Genomic DNA, 26,503 nt, shown 5'->3' on the forward strand with positions numbered 1-26,503 from the left:
AGGAAAGTCAAGTAACATGACGTGTTTTTCCTTCCTCTGGAAACAGCTCTACAATTGGTTGTCCTGCCCTAGTTGGACAATCCTGCACATTTTCTTCTACTGGTAACCAGTTATTTACTATCAGTATAAACTACGAGGGATGCGAGATACTCTGACATCCTGATATTTTCTAGTTTATTCTCAGTAATAACCTGTAGAGATAGGTGGCAAACAGTAAGTACATCTTTTATAAATTTCTGTGCTTTTATGACTTTGGATACTTTAATGTTTTTTATTTTATTTTTTTAATTTTTTGGCTTCATCTTTACTCAAATAATGAAACAGAGGAATCGGTGGTTTGCGACTCTCTATGTCCTTCAGGGTTAGATTTAGAACCTGGAAAAGGCCAAATTATTTATAAGCTAAAATGCTAGGATTGAGAGCTGTAGACTGTAACTCATAAATGCCTTTAATATTATACAGCTAACCTTGTAAATTTTGTCTTACTTCCTGCAGCAGCAAGCATCTATTTTATACTAAAACCTCTAACTGTAAGAAGGTTGCAACTGCACAGCATAAAAATGAGACTTTATATATATATGTACATAGAAATGAAAAATAATAATAATCAAAAAGCATTTTAAGAAGATTATCTCCAGAGGCAGAAGAATCTAAATAAATACAATATCTTGTGCTGCAATGGGTTTCACCATATTCTCACTAATGCAGACATATAAAAATACAAAGAAATGTAAAAAGTCAAATTCCTTCATTCTAAGAGTTTTTGGGGTTTTACGCAATGCCTCAGAAATATTTGTATTTAACCTTCTTCTTGATCTAATTAATAATAATGGTGGATTCTAGTCTAAATGATGACCTGTCCAGGGTGTACTCTGCCTTTTATCCAATGACAATACATTTATATCTTTATAAGTTATAAACAAATAAACGTATTGTTTTATATAAGCAAAATACATAAATAAACAAAATAAAAAATAAAAAACATATTAAGAATAGTGATGCCACAACATTAAGGCCCCACTTCTTTTACAGATAAATATGTCATTTTTTTCATTATTACAATTTTCTTCTTTCAAAAATAGACCACTAATCTAAGTAATCACACGTAAAACTTAACTAAGTGAACATTTCCCACAATGCCATATTGTCTGCTAATCCTCTCTCTAAAGACTAACATCACCTACAAACTCATTTTGCACAAAATGTGTTTAGATCCAACAAATAAATGTAACAAATGTGGACAACATAATAAGGAAACATTGCCGCTGGTTCCCTGATAACAGATATTTTGAACCTGACATTAAAGGAATTACAAGATTATGAACCAAAGCACATGCCCTAAACCTTTATCTGTTTTTATTCATCTCAAAACAAAGTACATCAAAGAGAATGATGTCGGCTGTCCATGTGGGTTTTCAGCTCTGATGTCTTTAATTAAGTGAAACAAATTTAAACCTTTAAGTATTCAACCCACCAATTACTGGGATCAAGGTAAACCTTGTCAATTTTCATCAATTTTCATCAAATAGTAAATACGACTGACAGTGGCAAAACAAGTAAAAACGTCCACAATTTTCACAGGGTATTTACAGACCTTTATTTTGCATATGTCCATTCTTTCTCATCGTAGAAAACAATTCAACAATAGAGTCAACAAAAGGAAAAAGGTGGGAGAGCAAAAGAAAAGAAAGGTAGGCAGTGAGTGAACGCTTGAGCTTTGTTACTGGAGGATGGTGACGTGCAGTTAAAAGGCTGAATGTTGTGATAAGAGAGGAATCCGTGGTGAGGAGAGGCTTTCTAATACGAGACGCTGTTTACACAAAGGCAGAAGAGGAGGAATTAACTCAAAGTAACACAAACACTTAGGAGCTCACATTCATATCTATACGGTATATACACATTCAGAACAACACTACTTCTCATTGAGGCCCAGCCAGGAAAAAGAGCTTGACTGAGTGTGCTGCGAAGATGGAGAGTATGCAAGAGATTAAAAAGGCAAAGTGTGAGAGGAGGGGTAGTCTGAAGAGAGGTGGGAGTATGAAAGACAAATCTTCCTAAGAGCGGTTGAGGAGTGCTGTGTGCCAAGCTATCGTTGACAGAAATCCTTTTGACTATCAAATATGTACTCATCATACCTAAACCCATCAAATATTCTTCCTGCCCCTCAATTCAGAATTGCACTCCTCCTCTTCCCCTCCTCAGTGTCTTTATCCTTCATTTTTCTTCATCGTCTTTTCAACTTTTCCATCATTTTTGATTATTTCCAGGATTCCAACTCATTTTGTACATCCTAACTACAAAGTTTTCTAGGCCATACTTTTTTTGAGTTTGTATTTTGGCCATTTTTACTGTAAAAGTTCACAGTGAATGTTTGTGTTCATATTTCAGTTACTTATGCTCTAAATATGCTTAAACAACTGGAGGTTTGAGTGCCTGGATAGGATAACCTTTTAGACATTAAAATACAGACCACAATCTCCAAAATACAAATATTTTTAGAGTTTCTATTTCCACGGTGCTCAGTTCTCGAATAAGCAAACACAGTTGCAGACATTCCCAGAATTCAAGAACTCTGGATATCCAATCTGCCCATGTCTTTAACAAACGCAAACTTCAACAAACACTGTTTACTCATAAAGACAGAGAAACAAACAGAGAGCTTCCAAGACACGATTTATGTGTTTTCTCCATGGCTGCGGTCCTGGAGGTTCTTATTACATGTGGTGAGTTCTGCTCAGGCAGCCAATAACAGCGTGTATGCTCGCACAGAAGCACACAGATGCGGCCACGCAATACTTTGTCTACCTACAGGCATGGACAACACAGCCCAACGATCCTTCATGCAGCCTCCCACTTGTATTATATAAACTGATTTTATCAGGTATACAATGGTCCAAATAATTCTTAGGTTATCACTGCCAAGCTGTGCATGCTGGTTTTTCCTCTCATTTTGTCCCTTCCACACCCCTTCCAGGAGCTCTCACTGGTTACCTTCATCTCTCCTCCATTGTTGCTACAGCCCCAGATGGTAAAGCACTGTGACCAATTAAGACCTCCCTGAGGGCAGGACCAGTTATAGCCCCAGCCATCTGACCACTTTTATCTACTAGTGAGTGTGTGTGTGTGTGTGTGTGCGTGTGTGTGTGTATGTAAAACCTTTCATAGCAAATCACTGCATTTTAATCAAAGTACAAAGCCCTTGGTTTTAGGCAAGTTCCACACACCTGCCTCCCTAAAAAGCGGCACATTGCCGTGTAGATCCCAGGGCAGTCACCGTAATGATTATAAACCCAAAGCCAAGAGGATCTAGGCTATCATTCTGTGTAAAGCAGAGGTCGAGTGTGATGCCAGCCAGAGGTGGGGAAGCTAAGCGGCAGCACATGTGTTGTATCACTATGAGAAACAGTGTCACTGAGGAACCGCTGCTAAGCGAGGGTGGCAGTGCTCTGTCACCAGGCATCCATCCAGTAGTACAGCAGATGAGGGAGCAACTGTCTGTCTGAATTGCCAGCACAGTGGGGAATTAGGCATATGCCATCCCAGCTCCTCCCCTCTTACACGCAAACAGCTCGCTTTGACCACATAGCCCCTTGTTACCACTGTGGCATGAGAGCACAGGTGCTAGCATATGTTTGCTCTCCCCCTGTGGCTGGTTGCCAAGGGGTTAAAACTGGTTTTCTGTCTGTGTGAATGAGCACAAGTGATGTAACTCCACATCCAAGTCACAGAAGCAAAGTTAAAATGTAAAGGTTTCATAAATGTGTGTTCTTGAGATTCTCTGTCTAGTAGACCTATCCAGTTCAGGTTCAATCAGTTTAGTGTTTTAGATTTTGAACCAAAGATGAGCAAAGGCATAGAGCTGTCAAATTTAGAACCTGTGGGACGGTGCAAAACAGATTTTAACTTTGGCATCACTGGGGGATATCACAGAATAAGTTGCAGTATTTTCAGAGTGTTTTCACGGTATTTATGTCTTGTCTGACACTATTTCTATTTTCTTAGCAAACAGCCAAAACACTGACAAACTATTTAAAACATATGGGAGCTTGTTAAAACCTATACACGAATGGCAAATAGACTGAAGTTGTATTTTAACAGGTCCTTTTCTAACCACACTGACCCCTGAAACTACTTTTACACCGCAGTACATTAACATTAACCTAGCTGAACTCACAACACTCACATTCATTTACAATACCCAGATCAGTAGACCCTCTCAGTACCTTTCCTAAGGACACATTGACGTGGTTGTGGAGGCTGAAAGCATATTCACAACCTTCAATTGGGTAGATGACTGTTATTCCCACTATCCCATAACCACTCATCTTTAACCAGATGTATTCAGACAATTGTACTAGATTTCAAAAAACAGAGTAAAATAAAACCATGTTTCATTTATCATAAATGAAATAAGGTTTCAAGCTTAAAGTATGCCTTCATCTCTGACGCTCTAAAGAACAGCTTTGATTTATTTGACCTAGTAAAGTTACATGCTGATACCTATTGAATAACACTCCAAGGCGAGAAATGTTTGAGTAAATGTGTCCCTTCCTCAGTTTTTACCCCGATTTCCTCCTATCTTTCTTCGATTTCAGTCCAGTAAACAAACTATTTTCAGTGTACCTACATTTTTTTTTGTAAATCTATTATTTGTGTAGCCATGCATTTCATAAAATCAGTGAATAACAGACCTGTAAACCCATAAACATTATATGAAACAAACATATATTTTAATAGTGTTTGATTTGATTTTCTGCAAACTTTGTATTGTGCCATATTCCACATGGCCAACATGTGAGAAACTATGCACCCCTGCTCAAACCTTACAATTGTGAGCAGCCGCTAAATTGTAGATATTGTTTATAAGTACAGAAAATTGCAAGCATGATATGAAACATTACTTTAAATCACTTAATGTCAAAGCCATGAGCGATACTGTCCCAAAAGATCACCTGGTCAGCAGAGACAATGGTAATTCTTGCTTTGGATTTTGTTATTTATTTGCAGCAGCACCAGAAATACTGACCCAAACTTTAGATGGAAATATGGCTCGCTTTACCAGAATAACTTACTTTCCCAGGCATTATTTGTATTTACCTTTTACACAGCACTTTAAAAACAGCTTTCAGATAAGCTTTACAGCCCACACTTAAATCCTATTCTTCAGACATGTTAACTTAATCTCAGTAAACAGTGAGGCTGCATGTGTTTACTATGCAAATATGCTATGTTTGATTCTAATCTCTAAAGCTCAATCAGTGGAGCTCTCTGCTATTTGTGCCTTTCCCTTCCACAAAACTACCAATGAAGACAGCATGTGTACATGATGAATACAACAGGGTACAGTTGCAGGAAACTGGTGAGTGTGCAGATGTCCACACAGAGCTTTACAAAAACACTCTAGTGACATTTATGTCATGCACATACTTGCTGACTCTGGAATAGTGGCAAATGCAAGTCAAACACAAAGTAACAGAAACTCCAGGCCCTCAGTGAAATAACAAAAATGGTGCTGCACTTAACTACAGATATCCATGGAATAGAAAGTGCTTCATTGAAAGCCCTTACCACACAAAAGATCACGGTTGTATGTACGCCAGTGATTTTTTACCTAGAAACCTTGCGAATTAGGTGTAATAACTGTAGAAGAAGCTATCAATGCCTCTCTGGGGCCTGAAGGCATCTCCAGAATACCCAATCTCCTCCTCTTTGATGTGGTAGAAGTGCATTATCCAACACCAAGAGGCATGAGTGCCAATATCTTTGCATTTTTTTTGTTCTTTCACAAACAAATATAAGCACATGGATTTTTTATGGGATTATGAAATATCCAATTTAAAAAGAAAAAAAAATAATAATAAAACATCTGTTGCCTTTTGCCAAAATGAAGCTTCAGATAACTAAACTCACACAACGTAGCAGGATTACCAGACTCTGATCACTCACCATATGGCTGGTAAAGGCTATTATCCTCCAATTTCAAGTCTTCACCAAGACCATTAACACAAACACTCATCAGTATGCCCTTTCACATCCATATTCATATTGAATTCTTATTCACACTGTGGCTCTGCTCTGCTAATCTCAAAGAGGCAGCAGATCCCTTTGCCACTCTAGGCAACAATAGGTGCACCTATCTTAAGTCCATATAAGCACTGCAGCAAAAAAAAAAACTAAACAAATTCTGCCATATGATATTTTGAAATTTATTAAAATAGAAAATAATTTTGTTGATTATCTGGTATTAAATGTAAGATTAAAATGCTACAATAGTTTTACTCAAAGTTACACCTGTCCTCCAAACCAGCATCCAGATGATGTGATTATGTGACTTTGTCTGGCAAAATAAATCAAAGCTACAATTTTGAGTCCCAGAGGTGAAGGTGGGTGCTTTAAGCTCAGCACCCTTTGTCTCAGATTCTTGTTTGAAACAATAATACAAAGCTATTCTTGACTTTTTGCCCTGTCTAATTGTCAGAGTCAGCTATTAAAAATATTAATGATGGTGTCCGGTCTCCATAAGGAAAGTAGATGTATTGTTTAATCTCCATTACTGGGGAAACTCAGGAATATCAGCAGCAAAGTGAAAGCAGACAGACACACAAAGTATGAATGGAAAAATGTATGAAAAACAGCAAACAAAAATAAGACCATTTATTTTTAAAAAATGTTATGCAAATAATATATTGTTGAGAGCATTGATGGTTATCAAGTCTCACACCTGCTGAGCAGAAGGACCTGAAATAATTCTCCACAACTATATGAGGACTAGTAAAAGCCAGACTCCAATATTGTTCGCTGATTAGATTGGTGATATATATACTCTATTTGTGAAAACAAACACCCCACCTCCATATACTCATATTGTGTATCATCTTGTCTCATGACCCAGATATATTGTTACACCCTTACTTCAGAGTAAAGTAGATTTTTCTGTAACCTGGAGCCAACAACAGAATTTGATTTATGTTTAATAACTGGCTCATCCACTTCACAGAAGTTCTTTGGCCTGAGGACCCAAATTATTGAGTTTTGTATTTAGTGTTGCTGAGCTTAACTAGCTCAGACTCAGGCTGTCCAAGGTTAGAGGTTAACCTTGTGTAGGGCTTTACCACCAACACTGGACAACAAGTAAATATCTGCACAAAAGACAACCCAAGTTAAGGCAACAAAAATCAACAAAAGCCGTCACTCCTGATAATAATAGCTGCAGTCAATATTCCTTAGCAAAAATTATTCTTATTGCTTTTTAAAAGCTTCAGATTATTTCTGCATATTTAACTTAGTCAAACTTATCCCTAGACAGGCTTGTAAATACATACAAGTAAGCATTTTCCTAATGAAAGTTTAAATACAAAAACTGCACTTTATTAAACAGATTTGTATTTGTTTATGACAAGACATCATATCCTTATCATACAACAAAACCAAGCAAACTGACCAAAACATATCAGGAAATCTAATGTCAAACATAGGATTGGTAGGATAAATAGTTGAATATCCTTCAGGATAATTTTTACTTAATAAAAAAATTATTTTGCCTAATTTCATAGCATGATTGATAAGGTCAATATAGCTAGTTTGTTTTTATTTTTATTTTTCTAGAATTCTGCTAAAGTTAAACTAGATTTGCTTAAAAAGATCTTAGCTTAGGAGCAGAAACAAATACAAAAATCACCAAAGGTCTAACGAATTAAGAGCCTCAAAATGTATCAAATCATGTTTGGTCCATTCTGGTGAGTTAAACTGAACATTTCTGACTTTGAGATGACTGCGATAAGGCTGTTTCTTTGCTTGTCTTTACTGTTGGCAGCGTTAAAAACCTAGCGTGATGAATTAGATTTAATTATCTCTAAGCCTGTTACAATTGAGAGATTTTTAAGATCCCTTTTAAAAAAAAAAAAAAGAATTTACTGATGCCAGGTTCCTAAGGGTTATCAGTGGGTTACGTTTTTATATTTCTGTATGAAATTATAAAAGTTTCAAGATTTGTAGCCTCATTACTTTGGTCCCCCATGACCTTTGCGATATATGAACATCATTTATTCAGTAACTAAGATTCCTATTCCTGTGTTGTTTAGTGTTTCCAAGTCCCAAAAATGAACCACAGGAAGTAGTTTTACTGGAATAAAGGGGTCCGTATTTATCTAGCCGTTTAAATGCATGTGATCAACACTGAATCTGGTGCACTGTACCCTAAGGAGCAGCATAAAAATTCAAGTTACCTTTACTGGTCATTACTGTGGCTTGGTGACTAACTCTGAAAGTGTTTCCATTTGGATAATTTAACAAAAGATAAATAAACTGATGTACAGTGGTTTAGAATGTCCTAAGGGTTATCAGTGGGTTACGTTTTTATATTTCTGTATGAAATTATAAAAGTTTCAAGATTTGTAGCCTCATTACTTTGGTCCCCCATGACCTTTGCGATATATGAACATCATTTATTCAGTAACTAAGCTTCCTATTCCAGTGTTGTTTAGTGTTTCCAAGTCCCAAAAATGAACCACAGGAAGTAGTTTTACTGGAATAAAGGGGTGCGTATTTATCTAGCCGTTTAAATGCATGTGATCAACACTGAATCTGGTGCACTGTACCCTAAGGAGCAGCATAAAAATTCAAGTTACCTTTACTGGTCATTACTGTGGCTTGGTGACTAACTCTGAAAGTGTTTCCATTTGGATAATTTAACAAAAGATAAATAAACTGATGTACAGTGGTTTAGAGTACTTTTTTTTTTCAAATTAACTTGGACCTTTTGTCCAGTCAGTAAAGGGGCGAAAGGTGTAGTGCGTGACCTGGACATTAGTTCAAGCTGCTGCAGATGACATGAAGGAAGACCTGCAGGCACCTGGACGTGTCAGTGAGATAATCTACTCTCAGAGAACTGCATTAGACTTTAAATCTCTGACAAGGGAAACCACATCTCAGAGTTAAACTGTAGCTGCCAGTTACAAATTTGCCATAACATAACGAGTAAAAACATATCAATTATAGAGTATTTTTAAACTTCTGTCACCTTTTGGGTTATTTTTAAACATCTCCCAGTGAATTTGGGCCACCGGCGAAGGACAAAACTTGCATACAGCATTTAGGGCAGCTTGTTCCGCGGTAGTGAAGACATTAAGGTGTCTAGTTTTCATTGTTCAGCACTCCTTTCTTCACAGCGCTACATGCTCTACCCAGGCGTTACATTGTCAACTACAGTGATCCACGGGTTGTTAAACCTCTCGTCAGTGCTGTTCTTTTGAAAGCATGTCCTCCAATGGGAACACTTCAGCACCATCCCTCTTAGACTCAATTACGGGTGCGACATAGTTCCTGACTGACAGCTCACTACTGTGTGTGACTCCGTTTATGTTTTCCATCGAAGATAATTCATATATATGTGTGCATCTGTGTCCAGTAGGTTGAGTCGCAGTAATGCTATTGGCAGGAAGCCCTTTTTCTGCCAAAGTAGATGAGATGTGCAAGGGAACGGCAAGCTAGACAAGGCGATAAAAATCTCTTTCCATTTGGAGAGCTGCCTGGTCTGCAGCTTACAGCCAGTTCGGGTAATCACACACACGCACACAAATCGAGGAAAAGAAAATGCAATTATAAAAGAAACTGAGAGGCGATTGTAAGGCCAGAGTGAAAGGTGGGACAGGAAAATGTAAGTGTCACTGTAAGGAAAGATGAAAAAGATAAAGAGCTTCAGCCTGTGCTGTCGATCAATGAGAGATACAAAAATGTCCCGTCTCCTCGTTTTTCCATTCTCTCTCACACTTTCTCCTCTAGTAATAACATCCTGTACATCTTTCTTGCTAACACAAGGCATCATTGAAGATTTCTCTATTTCTCTCTCTTATTTAATCACTGCTTGGAGTTCAATCACACTCATGTCTTTTCATTTCATTGACAAAGCCATAAACCAGCATGAGTAACGCCAACTTGGAGCTGATGTAAGGACCAAGGAATCAAATCCTGAGCAATAGGCTTAGGAAGGCAGTGAGATTCAGATGAAAATGTAGAAATGAAGAGGAAAACGGGAGGTGGGCTCCACGTGTCACTCGGTGTAACAGACGGAAAGCAAGATGACATCTCTTCGTTCGTCCCATCTCATTAAGAGTAGAGGAAGGCAACTTTAATTCTCATGGGGGGAAAAAAAATCAGGGGCGACACACAAATCAGACATGTATTCAGTGGTTCAAAATACTGTCTTTTGTTGTTATGGAAGTAGTTTTTGCATTTCATCTGGAAATCAGAGTTCAGAAAAGATTGGAGAGACACAGAATCAAAGTTGTGTGAGTTGCAGTGTGAGGTTTTCACTATCGGAGATGATTTCAAAAACCTTTTTATCTGCTGGTGTTGGTCACACAGTTTTCTTTATCAAGTCCAAAGTCAGCATAGTCATTTAGCAGGAAGTTCTAAGCTTCCCTCTGCTGACAAGCTTTATGGAGATGCTGATTTAATTTTCCACCAGCACTTTGTACTTTTCACACACTGCCAACAGTATCGACACCTGATTTAATGAGAATGTGATCACTGTGCTTGATTGGTCAGCACTATAAAATTTAGATAAAGAGAAAGATGAAAGACATCAAACTAAACCAGTGAGAATCTTACCATCAATAGCATGCGCATGAATGGTGAATGACTGAATGTAGTATGAATCACTACATTTGGTAACACTTAATGTAGCGGTCTTGATGAAGTCCACATATAGGCATATAGGCCATTTTCCATATAAACAATGAAGAGCCGAAGACCACTTCTTCTTTAATCCCTGAGCAGAGTCACTTCCTTGCACACCACATTGCTGCATTAAATCATGTAAAAGTAGCCCCAGCCAAGTACTAAGTGTTTATACTGTGGAGTACATCGACATACTATTCAGTAAGGTGGCAAATCTATATTAAAAAGTTATTTTTAATCAGTCCTGAGTTTGAAATAAATGTTCTTTTTGTTCATATTATAACATATTTAGATTCTTATGCAAAAGTACCTGTTCAGAGTAAGGGCATTTCACCAGTAAATTGAAAACCCTTTCTCTCTTCTTTTAGCAGAATAAAGAAATATGTTGATCTTAAATTGAAAGAAAATTAAAGCTGAGAGATGTGGTAATTTCCTGTGGCTTTTTCTAAAAGAAGATTTAAGTAACATTTTTTCAGTGTTAATTGAAATTCCTCTGTCTCATCTCAAGCCTTTTTCCTCCATTTCTTTCACCATTTCCTCAGTTTATGCCTGCTAATTGCATTTTAGAACATGCATGGCAGCGTGCAGCTACATTAACCCCGAGAGCCACATCAGGGAGAGAGCTTTTTAAAATGCACACCAATGGTGCTAGCTGTCATGTGGGCTATATACCTGTGGGAGGTGTAACCAACCACAGTGGAGTGAGGCCCCATCTTGTCATTTATTGGTCGCAGACTCTATTTCACATCATTTGCCCTGCTCATCTCCAACGCTGTCACTTCTGTCCCCATTTTTCTCCTTTACAATTTTCTCATCTTTGCCTCCTAATACCATCCATCTCACTTTCTTTCTTCCACATCACTTTAAACCAAAGTTTTTTTCCCCCTCATGTCTGACATCTGGAAATAGGGTTTCTCTCACTCGTCAGCAGTGAATAAGGAGAAGGACCAAGAATGCCATTACTGGAATTTTTACCATTGTTGTCAGTCCATTAAGGATTATATTTTCTAAAAAAATCATTATTGTACAGGAGACAAATAATCTTAAAATTGTTTTAATTTTCCATTGGAATCACTTTTATGGTGCATTCCTCTGAAGTGGGGGTTCACAGACACGTCATGGTGTCTCTAGGCCAGGGCTTGTTGTTCTGCTAGCTGTTGGATAAGCTCTAACACAGGCCGGTGCGTAGGATAAGAACAACCATGATGGCCATGTCATGCTGTTGTCCTTTTTTTTCTTGCAATCTGATGTGTAGGAGGAAGTCAAACACTCAACTGTGCACGCAAACGTGCAAACATTACACGGAGTAACATACACTCAGACGAAGCAGATGGGAGCTCAGTCATATTTCAGCTTAAGAAAATGTACGGACGTTGTAAATACAAGAAGGCTTAAACTGCTACAACACTCCAACGTTAAATGCAGACCTTATATAGGACCTAACCACTTACACTGGACAAGTAATAAATATTGCAGCACAAGGACAATGCAACTTATTGCGGGAGATGTCTGGCACCTGCAGAGATGCATCCTTCATAGGGATGTAGTTGTTATTGGTCTGAGTCTGGGGATTTAAAAACTCTAAACATTGTTTTGTTGTTGTTTGAAAGAAATAAAAGGTTTGCTCATCCATCCACTTTCTCAATGGGTTGGTGAAGTAACAGGTCCAAGACAAAGAGACACTACATAAACCTTTGCCAGTATTTCGTACACACAACTTTAACATCTAACTGAGCTTCTAAATGTTTTCATTTGAAGACCCACACAGACTGAAGCAGTTTCCAACTTTTCATCTTATTTTGGCCATGATATGCAGACTGTACTAGTTAAACATTTTAAAAACTTCCTTTTAAGACTAAAAGAAATTCCAAAGTTGTTTTTTACACATTCATACTTTAGAGCACTAAATCCAATTTTCTGCGCCTGTTTATTGTTCTCCCATTTGAAATCTTTCTGTTTTTCCCCAAAGGCACCAAGTAGGCTGAACCAAACTTTAATTTGTTTCAACTTTGCAACTTCATAGAGGGTGAGATATAGGGTGGATTCTGATTACTGACTTTCTTTGAAAAGTATCACTGAGATACAGAAACAGGCGTCACGCATATGTGTGTGTGTAACTTCATGTAAATGGCATTACAACACATGACACACAGAAAGGTGTCCAGGTGTGCTGCAAAAACAGTCTTCCTCCTCGGGCATCAGGTACGAGATTCCATGTGAAGAACACCATAATTACACTACAAAGAAAATGCAACAGAGGAGGAATTAGATCACTGTGAATGAGGCTGAACCATGACTACAAACATCACTACAGAGACCTGAGCTAACCTAACCACACACAAACCTCTGGAAAAGTGAAATCTGCATACGCTAATATAGAATCTAAAGGTGACTTTGGACCATTGAATGAGAAATCTGTCCTTTTTAGCCAAAGAAAGACACTTCTAATATTGTCTATATGCTTAAGAAATGTATGCAAGCGTTGCAGTCCATGTCCTAGGTAGGCCTGTGTGGTAACTCTTAAAACTGAATCCAGCATCAGTCCGCATTTTGTGAACTCCTCCAAACTTCTAAATGGATTTGCTTCACAAGCCTCTTAGGAGTGTGGTAATCCCCATATTTTGTTCAACCTTTTCTACCTTACTTTTTCTTTCCACTCAACTTTCCAATCACATTCTTCCTAATTTTGCTCCAAACTTTGCCAATTCACTCAGCTTACCAATAGTATACAGAGATACAGCATTCTGTAAGGGGTCAACCTTTTTTATAGGGTATGTAACCTAATTTTGACAGCAGTTATTGACAACTGCAGGAAAAACTGTCAAGACGCATGACTTTTGTGGCCACAATATGACCATGAAACAGCATTTCTGTCTTGATATTGTTTTATTGGTCCTACGTAACATTTTAAATATCAAAGAGACTGAAACCTTGATTTGAGTAAAAAAATCATAAAAATTAAAACAAGAGAATGCTTGATATAAATCTGTGTGTATGTAATGAAATGTGCAGAACAGCCCTCTGACATTACCCTGGAAGTACTTTTTTTTTTTTTTTTTTTAAGTAAACCTTTGCCAAAAAGGGTCGACTGTGATGAAATAAGTAAGCAACTTCACAATAGAAAACACAAGATGAGCGGAAAAAAGAAGAACAGGGACAAGAGTGTAGGGAGGACAAGCTATTGTTTGCTCACACCATGAGTCACGGCTTCATGCAGCCATCTGGGGACTCATAGGGGGTTTGTGCAATGGTAGGGAGAAAAATATGGGAGAGACCCTGCAGGGGACCCCTGACCCTCGGAACTGGGTTAAGAGGTTAGAGACACAGAAAGAAGCTTGGATAACAGTCCCTCAATACCTCTGTTCACACACTCTGTCTAGCTCTCTCTGTCTCTCTCACACACACACAGAGATCTATAAATACTGTGTGTTATCAGCAGCACTGTTTCACAGCGTCCTGCAACTGAGCCCTGCCCTACATTCAGATCACACTGAACATACTAGAAATTATAACAGCTGAAGTCCAGGATCACCCATTCAATGAAATATATATATAAAAAAAACTAAATTAAAATGTAAACCATATCTTTAATCACCTTTCAGACAGCAAGGACAGCTGGATGAGACGCTTGCCTAAAAAGAAAAGCATTGCAAATACTCATGTTTCATACCACTCCACAGATTTTTGTAATTCCCATTTTCAGCATGAGGCATTTGGTCTGAGCCTTGGCCTCAAGAACAGGGTCAAATATGTGACGGATAAAGCCATGAAGTTACGAAGGGAATGGAATCCACCACTGTGGCAGCTGTGATTTCAGAGCTGCTTTTTGCAGAGGGGGATTAGATCTAAGTATGCATCTGAAAATGAAGGAGTTGAAGGGGAAACTTGTGCTGACTGTTTGAAAAAGTCACTCATCCTGACAACACAGTGGGTATGCTACAGAAACAGCCCAAGGCAAGAAACGAATAGGTGGGAAGGTGGGAATAGGTGTTGGCTTGTGTATGGATGTGTGTAAGATTAAGAGATTGGCTTTCTCCAGGCAGACGGGGCGGGACTGGGTGAAACTAGAGTGACAATTACAGATACTTCAGAGAGACTTTCTTCTTTATGTATTTCTCCAGAATTAACAATCAAGGACCAAACAGTACCAGGACAAAGTTTTGAACACACCTTCATTATTCAGAGTTTTGTCCAACATTTGCTCTTAAGCTTTTAAATACTAAATGCCACTGCAGAGAATCCTAAGTCCTCAAAGTACTTTTATTACTATTGATAATAAAAGAAATTTTTTTTTACACTTTCAAGATGAGTAAGGTTAAGACATTTTTAAAAAATGGCATTGATGTTTATTGTATAATAAAACTGGTAAAAACTAGGAAATGTTCTCAGCCGTTGACGATACTAAGTTTAGAATCGAAAACAAATTTAACCGAGTTAAAAATAATTAATAGATTTTACATTTTTATTAACTAATTTGGAATGCATTTGATCATCTCAGAATCTTAAATAATTGTGTCTGAAACCTAAGCTGGATAATTGTACACCAAACAGAGATTTAAAGCTTTTGTGAATCCGGGGTGTGTCGTTCCATCTTATGTGCTGGGTGTTTTGACTTGTCCTTTCTCTCACAATTACTAAATCCAAATTTTAGGTTAACATAGATTAAAATTCCTAAGCTGTTCATTGCTAGCAGGTTCTCTGATAGCCTGACTCTCAAGCCTGTTCCCAGTCGTTCGCCTCAGTTTCCAAAGAGAGTGCAAAATATTCTCCTCTGCACTTCTCGTGCTGGAATCAGAAAGTGTCTGAACTAGTCCTATTGGATAATTTGTTCTCATTAGTTTAAAAATTCACCGCTCCATGGTTTATTAACTTGGTATTTAGTTGGAAAATAGATGGGCACTAAGTCAGTTCACCACTTCAGTATTCCCTTCTCCCATTTTACGGGGATTGCTATTTCATCAGTTCTTACTTCCAATTCATTCCTGGAAACAAACCATTTAATATCCTTGTCTTTACACTCTATCATATTAGTTTAAGAAATTACAGAGATAAATTAGCATGAAAATGTTTCAGTCTCACATCAGATTCTTCTTCCATTTGTCACCTGAGAACATTATATAGTTCTCTATTGCACATCATTTTCATTCTGATACCAGATAATAGACATTTGCCTTTCTTTAGAATATGACAAATTATGACCAAAATTAGGCAAAATTATAAGAATCCAATTACTTAATGCAGTTTTTTATGTCTTTTGAGTACAACCATCCTGAATACCATCAGGGATAGTACTTAGTTTTTTTGAGGGTCTTAAAAACTAAAGCCTGATGGACTTTCAACAGTTCTTTGGACAACAAATACATCATAACACATTTTCACTCCATTCCAGTCCACCTGGCTTTTTTAAGATGATGCCTTCTTCTTCTTTGCAAACTGGAGAAGATGATAAATATATATATATTTTTTTTACTTTAAAGTTTGTTTTTATTATCTCCAACAATATTTGCTGATAAAATAAGAACTTATTGTGTACAAATAATAAAAACAAACAAAGAAAATCTTTGTAACAGGTACTTTGCCAAGTTGTCTTTTTTTATGTCAAATGCTCTCAGTATAACTAAAGGTCTGAAAAGCACTTTCTTTGCCAAAAGAAATGCTAATGTGTATTAACTACAAATATCCCCCTGTATATGCTCCAATTTGACAACTTGGGGAAAATTATGTCAAAAGCAACAAGTTTTCAGGAAGCCTTTAAGAAAATACTGTCTAAAGATTTTTAAGAGAGACCAATATTATTTGTTTAATTTGTGACTTTATTATCAAGAATGTATTCAATTACTGTATTTTCTTATACTAGTAAACTCTACTAAGAGCAAAGATTTTGCAAAAAGGCTTTGCAAAAAGAATCTAATTTATAATTTATAGTTCCAAATTCAGTGTGTAATATATCAGTGTAATGCTAAAATTAAAATGGTTGCATGGCGCCACCAGAAGCCCAAACCTTCACAAGCAGCATATTATAAAATCCATTTCTAATAGTAGGTTTGTCATCACCTTAATAGTGATGGGTTTATTTTAGATTTCCTGTTTGTCACTTTGATGACGAATGACAATGTGTGTGTTCAGAGACTCACCGGTGAGGTTGGTGCGTGCGCTGTAGGATCCCAGGTACCGCCCGTCCGTGTTGGGGGTGTAACACTCAAACACACCTTGGTCCCTGGCCTGCACTTTGGTGATGTGAAGAATCGCCGAGTCATCACTCAGTCTCTCCACAAAAATCTCTTTACTGTTCACCCTCTGGGCATACACAGCATAAGCATAGTCTGACTGGGCTGTGCTTACAATCCGGATCTCCCGTTCTGGTACTGACGGTAGGTACATGGACCAGTCAAAGTCCTGTTTCACACCATCTTTGTAGCCTGTCACGTTGCACCAGATGGTCACATGGGAGCCTTCTGTCCGGACCAGGGGTCCACTCTGGACTGTCACGACCCTCTGAGCAACTGCAACGCCTGCTGCAAGATAACAAAGGGAAGAGAAGGAAGCAAAAAGGAAGAAAGAAGTGATGGTGGGGAGAAAAGAAAGAAAAACATGAGTTAAAAAGCTGCAATTTAAATATTTAACACTGACACAGTTTAGACACCGTACATCTCCCAGGAAATACAGAAAAAGACTGATGCATGTGCAGCTAAGCCTTCTGGGAGCAGTTCTTGCCGAGGTAGAAATGCCCACAGACAGTCACACGAGCTTGGCTTTTAAAATGGCACTCGAAAAGATCACCGTAACTGTTGTCACTCAATGCTATTACATGCACTCAGACATTAGCTCTTCACCTTATGCACAGCAATAAGGCTGCACTACACTGAGGTTAGAGGAAGCCATCTGGGACTAACGTGAGAGCTCAGCGTGAGCAGGTAAAACACAAGCCCGTGAGACGCATTAAGGCTGTCAAGCTGCAAAGAGAACAGGGGCTTTTGAAGTGGATAATAAACAGTGTTTACCCTGATGCATCCCTAATCTTTTTGTCATGCCATTATTCCCGAGCATGGATGAGAACAAACCGTGGATTTGAGTCAAACTGAAACATCAGCCAGCTGACACAAACAAGTATTTGTTTATTGGCAACACACAAACATGCAAGGGATAAACATAATGAAATTCCCTGACAGAGTTCACTTTTATGGTCATTTTGAAATGTATTTTACCAGGCAGACAGTACTGCTTCTTAAAACATGTTACGAAAACTGTCTTTTCTACATTTCAGTATGATATTTGTAGTCTAAATTCTCAACTGCAGAGGGATTAACCTAAAGAGTCAATTTAAAAAGTTTTTTTTAATCTGGTAATTTCAAAACTTCTTTTCTGACACAAAAATAGCCGTTCTTTCTAACTACAAAAAAGAAATGCACTTTATTCTATTCTTGAAATAATATTTTGACAATGGAAACAGTAAATGGATGAAACTTATTTAATGCTTTTCTAAAAATGACTACTCAAAGCTCTTTTACACCTGAGCAGCATTCACCTAACTGTACTCACAAATGAGAACATTTATTCACAGAAATCTGAATCTTTAAACAAACTGGGGTCAAGTCCCTTACTTGAGGGCACATTGACATGATGCTGGAAAGTTTACATAAAGCAATAATTTCAAAAACCAATCAATAACCAATTTTAAGACAATTACACTTCCCATTCAGCCCCAGCTGTCCCAAGTTAAAACGTGATGAGTAAAATGCAAGACGATTATGTGTAGAAAGGTGAAACCTGTATAAGCATTACATAGTCTTCTAATATATACTGTGATATTGGTAAGATAATCAATCGATCAGTTGTTGACTGGGTCAATCAACAAACGCTGACGTAGATTTTCTGTGCTGTTTTAGAATTGTACTCTGCCTGTGGTTTAAACAATGGCAGGGAAGGAAGTGAAGGAAGTGAAGGAAGTGGTTCAGTACGTGTTGGTCACAAATTCAATTAACAATAACAGCTGTCTCGTTCCGATTGGCCCTTCTCTCTTGTTTATAGCGCAGACAATTTTCAATAAACTGGTGCATTATATATGTTACAGGCAAGTGTTAGTGACTGGGTAAAATTTAAACCCTCAACACAGCCTATGCCTCCAAGAAGCAATTGTTCCTCAATAGCCAGGAGCCCAGAATCTCTGTACAAATCAAAGTCTAGTGCCAGTGGCTGGTTTTAACCAGACTAGTGGTAAAAAATAATACACCTGTGCACATCAGAAGTTTTTGAAATCTTCTGTTTTTCAAATGATTTTTTTTTTTCTTCAAATCAGTATTTTTTTACTGAGGTGAATTACAGACAGGCTGGAGTGCTTCTAAATCTCTGGGTAGGGTACCAGTCTGTCAGGTCTCCAAAGTGCTGCTTCTCAGACAACACATTTCCTAACTTCCTTCTCCTCACTGGACAAATTAGCATAAAGAGTCTCATCATCATGCTTCACAGTTAAAAGGGGAAACTTGTAAAAATTAGAATATATAATCTTTTTTAAAAAGTGCTGATATTGGCTCTTACAGTTCTTTAAACTGCAAATGGATTAAAGCCTGGGCTTATCCTGAGAACAGACACAACCAGGCTGCTGTCTAAAAAGCCCCGTTGTACAGTGATCATTACCCATCTTTGTAACCTATATTTAGAGATACAACATATGTGAATGTTGACTCAACCTTTTTCCAACACACACTCACACCCCTACACACGCATACACGCATAAAATCCCCATTTAGGGAACAACTACAAACAGCCCTCTGACTGAGGCCGGAGACAACAGAGCATTTACACATACCCCAAATCTAGACAGAGGGACAAGCGTGCCGTTTCCTGTCTGCACAAGCAACTGGGGATTGCAGCTGTTTAACTGTGTGTGCAGACATGTGTGTGTGTTTTAGAGAAAGAAAGTCTGTTTAAGTCTAAGTCTGTGGGCACAATGCTCAGTATTAATAATTCACTACAACAGCTTTTTAACGTTAACATCCTTGCCTCTCTCACACTTCCGCCTAAAGTTACTTTGTTTCATTCGACGTTTCTTAACTTGAGTCTTTTTGCGTCCATGTAATGTGTGTTCATGTGAGAGATGTCTCCATTTGCATTGAGAAATATGTATGTTGTTTTAAGATTAAATATGCACACACGCTTTGTTTTGCCAGTGTCAACAAAAACCTGGAATTGGTGAAGAAGATGCATAATAATTTTGTACTTCTGCATACATTTATGAGCAAATAATGTATCGGTGAGTATGCATATGTTGCTCTAACACTTTCTATTCTTTGCTTTTGAGATTCGTGCAACTCATTGTTGAGCTATATGGCATGTGTGAATACATTTTGCATAACCCTTTTCAAACAAGATCTTTCACTAAAACATGACAGGAAAAGTTACAAAATACATAGATGAAAACAATTTTCAGTAGGCATAATTCAGTATGATATGATTCTAATGTGATAAAATGGAGGCTGCACGTCGCCCATATCAGAAATTGCCACTGATTGACTTTTTTTGCTTTTGTTTCCAGTTGCTCCCTATCTAAGATCTTTGTTTACTATGAACCAAATTTAGAAAGATATCAACCCCTTTTCATAAGTCATTTCACTATCACCAGATTCACCAATATTATTGCAGGTTTTTCTAACATTATGCAGCCTTACTTGAGATATTATTAAACTCAGTTGACTTAAGCTGTGGATGCATTTGATGATATTTCTGCCCACATGCATATTACTTCTGTCACAAAAGGCTGTTTTATGCAAAGGCACAAAGCAATTTTATTTTCATTTTTGTTGTTCCATAGAAAAGAAGCAGAAACAGATACCCCTGTGGGACATCTAAAAGAAGAAAATATCAAACTGGGGATACAGAATTAATTACAATTATTCATAGAATATTTATTCTATTTTTTTAACACGTATTCACTGTTAGAAAGACTCCTTTTTCTTTTTATTTCGGTCATGAATGTCTCCCGTGTCAAGAGTTCTCTGCATCCTCTGGCTTCCTTTCACAGGATAATTCTTGTTTAGAAGATAAATGAAACCAATATAACAAATCCTGTATTCCAATGGACATTGTACTTAACCCTCACATCTCTTTTTACACCGTGTTTTCAAAAAAGAGATTATTTGCTAAATTCGTCAACAGTAAGAAATTCATTTAGAATTAAAAATTCTTCTCAAAGGAGCAAATCTTGAGCAGTATTTATTGGTACTGAAAATGCCTGAAAGGAATCTGGCTGTAAATGTTCTGGGATGAAGTTAAAAAGGACCCTGACTCTATCGCCTCTTTCCCTTTGCTGTATTGGCACTTTGCTGATCTGGCAGCGCCACAGCTACCAATTTCCAGCTCAGATCAGCTTATAACTGTACTGCTACATCACCGCTTCTCATGTTTCAGTCCATCTTCAAGACCTGCTGGAAGCATATTACTCATACACCTCCAAAAAGAAAAAAAATAAATAAATAAAAAAACTAATATTACTCATCTCTCACAGTGTTGGTGCATTAAGAGCTTTCCCTCCGCTTGCCTGTCTCCTGTCATCCCTCTTAAAACGAGCCTCCTTACTTCTGATTACTCTCACTTTCCCTCCTCTGTGTTTCACCCGTCATCAATCCCTTCCCTTGTCCTGCCCCTGCAGTTTCTTTCTCTCCACATTCCTGTCTCTTTTCCCTGTCTCGCGGTTCTCTGCATCTTTTCAGGCGGGATTTAGGCAGCTCTGTGGAACTTCAAAGTGCCCATCGTTCTGCGGGCTGTTTAGAAAGGATGACAATGACATACCAAACCCTGCAGACCTTCAACTGATCTCTCTATTCCGCCACTCTTCCACAATAATCCTGCGCCCACAACCCCCCCACAGCTTCCTCACCTCTGGCTGTGCCGGCTTGATCTCCAGGTACCTGGGTTTGCCCAACAAGGCCTAAGTATTTTTTTTTTCCTATTATTAATGCTCATCTTCATTTCTGCAAACCGCAGCTGTTGTATGTTTGTACCTTTCTCTTGCACCCCACCTTTTTTCAGTTTCCCGCTTCCCCATCTCTCATCTCTCTTGTTTAGCTGCCAGCTGCTTCCCACACACCTTCACTGGATGCAGGAAGTGTGATTCCAATGGAAGATGATGCTGAGTGACCACAAACAAGCTGTCCTTGATGTTCATCAGTTAGAACAAATAGAAATGGGAGCAAATGATTTCAAACTCACAAACACACACACCCACACACACAAAGCTGCAAAGCGGATTAAGCTAAGTGGAAGTGGGGGTTAAACACTAATCCAATCATTTGTGGCCAGTGTCTTATTCTCAGCGGAAAAAGCAGCGAAACATGCCTGCTCCACAGACATCATCTCCATGCTGTGACACGTGATAATTATACACCTGGAAAGGTGTATAATAAAAACGCAGCAGGGGTGAAAGTAATATAGAAGATACTCACAGCAGCGGGGAAACGTGCTAACATGGAGATTCAAAGTATTCATCAACTAACCTCGCTCATTCACTCACACATACACACACTGCTGTTTTCCAGATAGCTTTGTGCCGATTTCTATTAACTTAATGCATTTTGTAGACCTTCGTGATAAGTTTGACAAATGCAAATGGCAGCTAAAATCCAAAACCTAACAACAAACACTGACCTCACTGAAAGAGTTCACTTTTTGTGCTCGAAGTCACAAAACTCATGGCACTCACATAAATAATGTTCCAAATTTAAGGCTTGGTGAAACAAATCTGAAACGTGTTACCTTCAGTTGTTATAAACAAAATGCCATTCATGTCATAAATCACTGACGTGTGAAATTTGACTTTGCAATTGAAATTGGGACTTTGTTTCTTTAAGAAGCTCCTACTCTTCTGACACTCCCCTTTAAGCCTGTCATCACAACAATGCTCCTCCATGATGCTGTTTACACCATTAATGTTCCATTCTTAGGAACACTAGACGTTCTTGTCACTAATGTCACAGCCTGAAATGTCAAATAGACAACATATTCCAATACAAGTAATAAATAGAAATATTTCCCCCAATCCCAACCTTAATCCCCCACTAGATAATATAACCAGGTGCCCCCAATGATAGATGGGCAAAGGAAACCTATGCATATGCACTCACTGGCCACTTTATTAGGTGAATCATTGCAGTACAGACTTGGAGCCCTTGCTTTCAGAACCTCCTTCATTGTTCTTGGCCCAGATTCACCAGGGTGTCAAACATTCCTCGAAAACCAGAGTTCCATTTTAACACCTTTCTATCATCTCAAACCAGTCTACCCAATCCCCTAGGGCTTCTAACATCAACAGAGCATTTTCATTCACATCACTGCTACTCACTTGAAATATTCAGTCCATTTGCTCTAAACCTGAGAGATGGTTGTAGATGGAAATCCCAGTAAATCATCATTTTTGAAATGCCCAAGCCAGCCCGGCAGACACCAAAAACCACGACATAATCAAAGTTTCTTAGATCTTCATTCCCGTTTGATGTTCATTTGAAACTTCAGCATGTAAAGGGCCGTAAAAGTGGCCACACTATTGGTACTTAAAAGCAATTGAACAGATACATCTAGGAGACTGGAAGGTGCTCATTACCTAAACGGATGACACTGCCTTTGGACAAAAACATGCACTAGCACTAAGATGAATGTACTTTAAGCAACATTTACCTTTAGCTTTAAACCTATCTGTTTACATTACATGAAAACCTGAATCAAATTTGCTTGTTGTTCAAAACAATTAAGAGTAATCTCTAAAATGTCAATTATATTCTTATACTACACTCACAAACAGACTTAGAAAATGAACCAGAGTGGCTTACTTATAATGAACTCATGTTACATTAAGTAAACAGTCAATTTTTCAAGCACCAAGTCTTTTTCACTAATCATCTCATTAATGAGTGCAATTAACTCTGATGGAATACAACTTTTTAGCTCTTGGTTCAGTTTTGTAGCAAACTACTGCTAACAAATGTGTTTTTCTAGTGATTAACTATGAATATTTTATGATGTAATTTCATATTAATATACAAGCTCAGCTGAGTTGTAGATTTTTTTAGTTTTGATGAGGTTCAGTCCTAGTACACACTAATTTAGCATAAACTACAGCAGTCTTCCTTAGCAGAAGGCATTTCCAACAATCTATCAACCAACTACTTACATGACAAAGAAACATCACCGAAATAACATCTGTTATTAAAATATGAACCAATTATGAAAGGGATTAAATCTATATCCTATCTGCCCCAAGAGAAGTTCAAACTTATACAACGGTTCCAGTGAAGATTCCTAAAATTCAAGTAAAGGATGAAAAGAGCAGAGAAAGAAATTGCTTGGTTGGGAAAAAAAAGCGAAAACAGTAGGAGGCCGACAGTTACCTCCAGGGTCCCAACCACTCCTAAAAAGCACTGAGCTAAGTGAATATATGAGTGTGACACTCACTTACACTCTGCACATATGTATATCAGAGAGAAATAAACGGCACATCAGAGCATATCCCCCCCCACTCCTCCAGTACTGGTTCAAAATTCTCTTGTACCGCCATTGATCTTTCTGCCCTCAGGCCACCGCAAGCGTTTGACCCCATTACCATCATTTACCAGAAAGAGTAGGAAAAAAAGACAGATTCTCTGATGAGCAAAAAAAGATGAGACATAAAAAATGGGAACGTTGACATTCAATGATTGACTGAGGCCATATGAAACACATCTTCAAGTACTTTCTTATTGACATGACAAGTGATTTTGTACTTGTGCCAACGTATAAGTGACAGGAAATGAGCTCTTGGAGGCTGAAAATGCCCATATTGTCTTTGAGGAAGAAATGAGTCAGTAGATAACACTGGGAAATCATGTCATCCTAATGGCTTGATGAGAATCCCCAGCGTTTCTCTTTCACAGTGTTTTGGCTCTTTGAGTGGCTCTGGACAGCATCAAACATTACAATTCAGGCAGCATCCTCCTCCTCTCTCTCTCTCTCTCTCTCCCCCTCTCTCCTTTTCCAGTCCTTGTCCTTCCTGCAGTGATAATCACCATCTGCATCAGAATGTAAAAATCATTGTAACAGGCATGTTATTAACAACCCTTGACCCTGCTCCCAGCGTCAGACCCCTCAACAGATCCCTTACTGCCTGACTAATTTATTAAATAGAATCTTTTAAATCCACGTTTTGCAGACAAATATCTTTCTTAAGAAAGAGAAAAGAAAAAAGACCTGAAGTATTAGCAGCTAACAGAAAACACTTGTCACTGAAAGCTCTGTCAGTTGAAAAACAGGTGTGACAGTGAGTGCAACTTGAAGAAGAGCTGATACAAAGGGAGACTTAAGAGTTGACTTCCATTAGCGGCCGGTAAGACAGGCCGTCTGGTCACTTCAACAGCTGACAAACACTTACAACAACTGCCCATTACACCCACACAACACTAATCGGAGCAAAAGCAACTGAGTACAAGATGTACAGGCAGTGAGCATAACAGTAATCATTGTGTATGTCAGAATACTGTGTCTCCATATCAATGGAGCATGTAGAGCTAAGGATGGTCATGTGTCTGTCATATAAATATTGGATGCCTAGGTAACGATCAAGAGGATTTTCAATTTTTAGTGTGTGTTTTTATTTTGTTTGCCAGCATGAATGATTCATCGTTGTACTTTTCAAAGCTTTTGAAACCCAAAAACATCAGAAGGCATGAGATGAATCACTACATGTTAGATTGCTTTAATGTACTTTCTGTTTGCATCAAGACAGAGGGAAATAAAAAGTTTTTTCTTGTAAATACCTGAAGCATCCTTTTCAAAAATAAGACCTTGGTTTTCTTGATCTTTCTGTAGCTTTGCAGCGACCGGTAATGTAATACTGGCTACTGATGAATACCTGCCTGTAGCATCATCATTTTGGACATTTCAAAAGAAAATATCTTTCCAATAGTTATTTGAGCCAAAACTAACTTTTTGGGAGGGGGTATTGATATTTCCATAATTAAGTAACTATGTCACCTTCAGGTATTAGAAAAAGTACTGTGAACAATTTAAAATAAATTTGACTTAGCATTATTGCCATATTTGACAGCTTGACATTGGCCTCTGCCTCTAAGAATTTCCTACCCTTTTTGACACTTGCCCTTCATCACCTCATCACAACAATGCTTCAACATGCCATCCATTGTGTCCCTTTCCTGTCTTTCTTAAGAATATGGCTTATTTCTTCAGATATATGCATTCAGAATTCCCTTCATTAAGTACAACGATGAATCTTTCATGCTGCACCTAAAGTGCACTGTTCTTAGTAGTTAGAAAACTGTGCAAGTTTCAAGAAGAGAATAAAACATGTCATCAAAATGATACCAGCACAGAATATTACAAGAAAAGAATTCAATGCAATGCATATCTTCTCTTTTTGAGCTTTTGATTCATTTTTGTGTGTGTAACAGACTCTGCTCTGCAAGACTTCAGAATTCATTCTCCATTATATTGAACTATTTCAAACAGCACGGGCTCTGATTATTAAATATCAGTCTGATTAGCTGATGGAATAGAAAAAAATGAGAAACCTGAAAGCAAACTCTAAATAAGCCTGCTATGCATACTTTCAACCTGTCGTCTTTATCTCTGATTTGACACAAGGATCTAGTGCAGAAGGACTCCTAATCAGGACACATATATCCATCTTTGGGGCCTAATAGCTTTATCTTTCCTAGCCAGTGACTTCAGGGAGAAACTATTGATTTAGTACTTCAAGAGAAAGGTTAATACTCCTTGAATGTATTTCAGACAGATATGCTTTTTTTTTTTTTTACCTCCCCTTACATTTTGCACTTCAAAAGGGTTT

General features: G+C 38.0%; 1 protein-coding gene across 2 annotated transcripts in view; it reads right to left on the bottom strand.

Annotated features, from left to right (window-relative positions):
• igsf3 (immunoglobulin superfamily, member 3) overlaps positions 1-26,503 on the bottom strand; it is a 111,299-nt gene that overhangs the window by 65,792 nt on the left and 19,004 nt on the right. The window contains exon 2 of one of the 2 annotated variants that reach the window (XM_044132196.1): positions 16,812-17,189. In XM_044132196.1, coding sequence (XP_043988131.1) covers positions 16,812-17,189 — 378 coding nt within the window. Of the gene's footprint in view, positions 1-16,811; positions 17,193-26,503 lie in introns of both variants that reach the window. The other variant, XM_044132195.1, reaches the window with a different exon arrangement.

Source organism: Gambusia affinis, linkage group LG11 (assembly GCF_019740435.1).
Source record: "Gambusia affinis linkage group LG11, SWU_Gaff_1.0, whole genome shotgun sequence".
NCBI lineage: Eukaryota > Metazoa > Chordata > Actinopteri > Cyprinodontiformes > Poeciliidae > Gambusia > Gambusia affinis.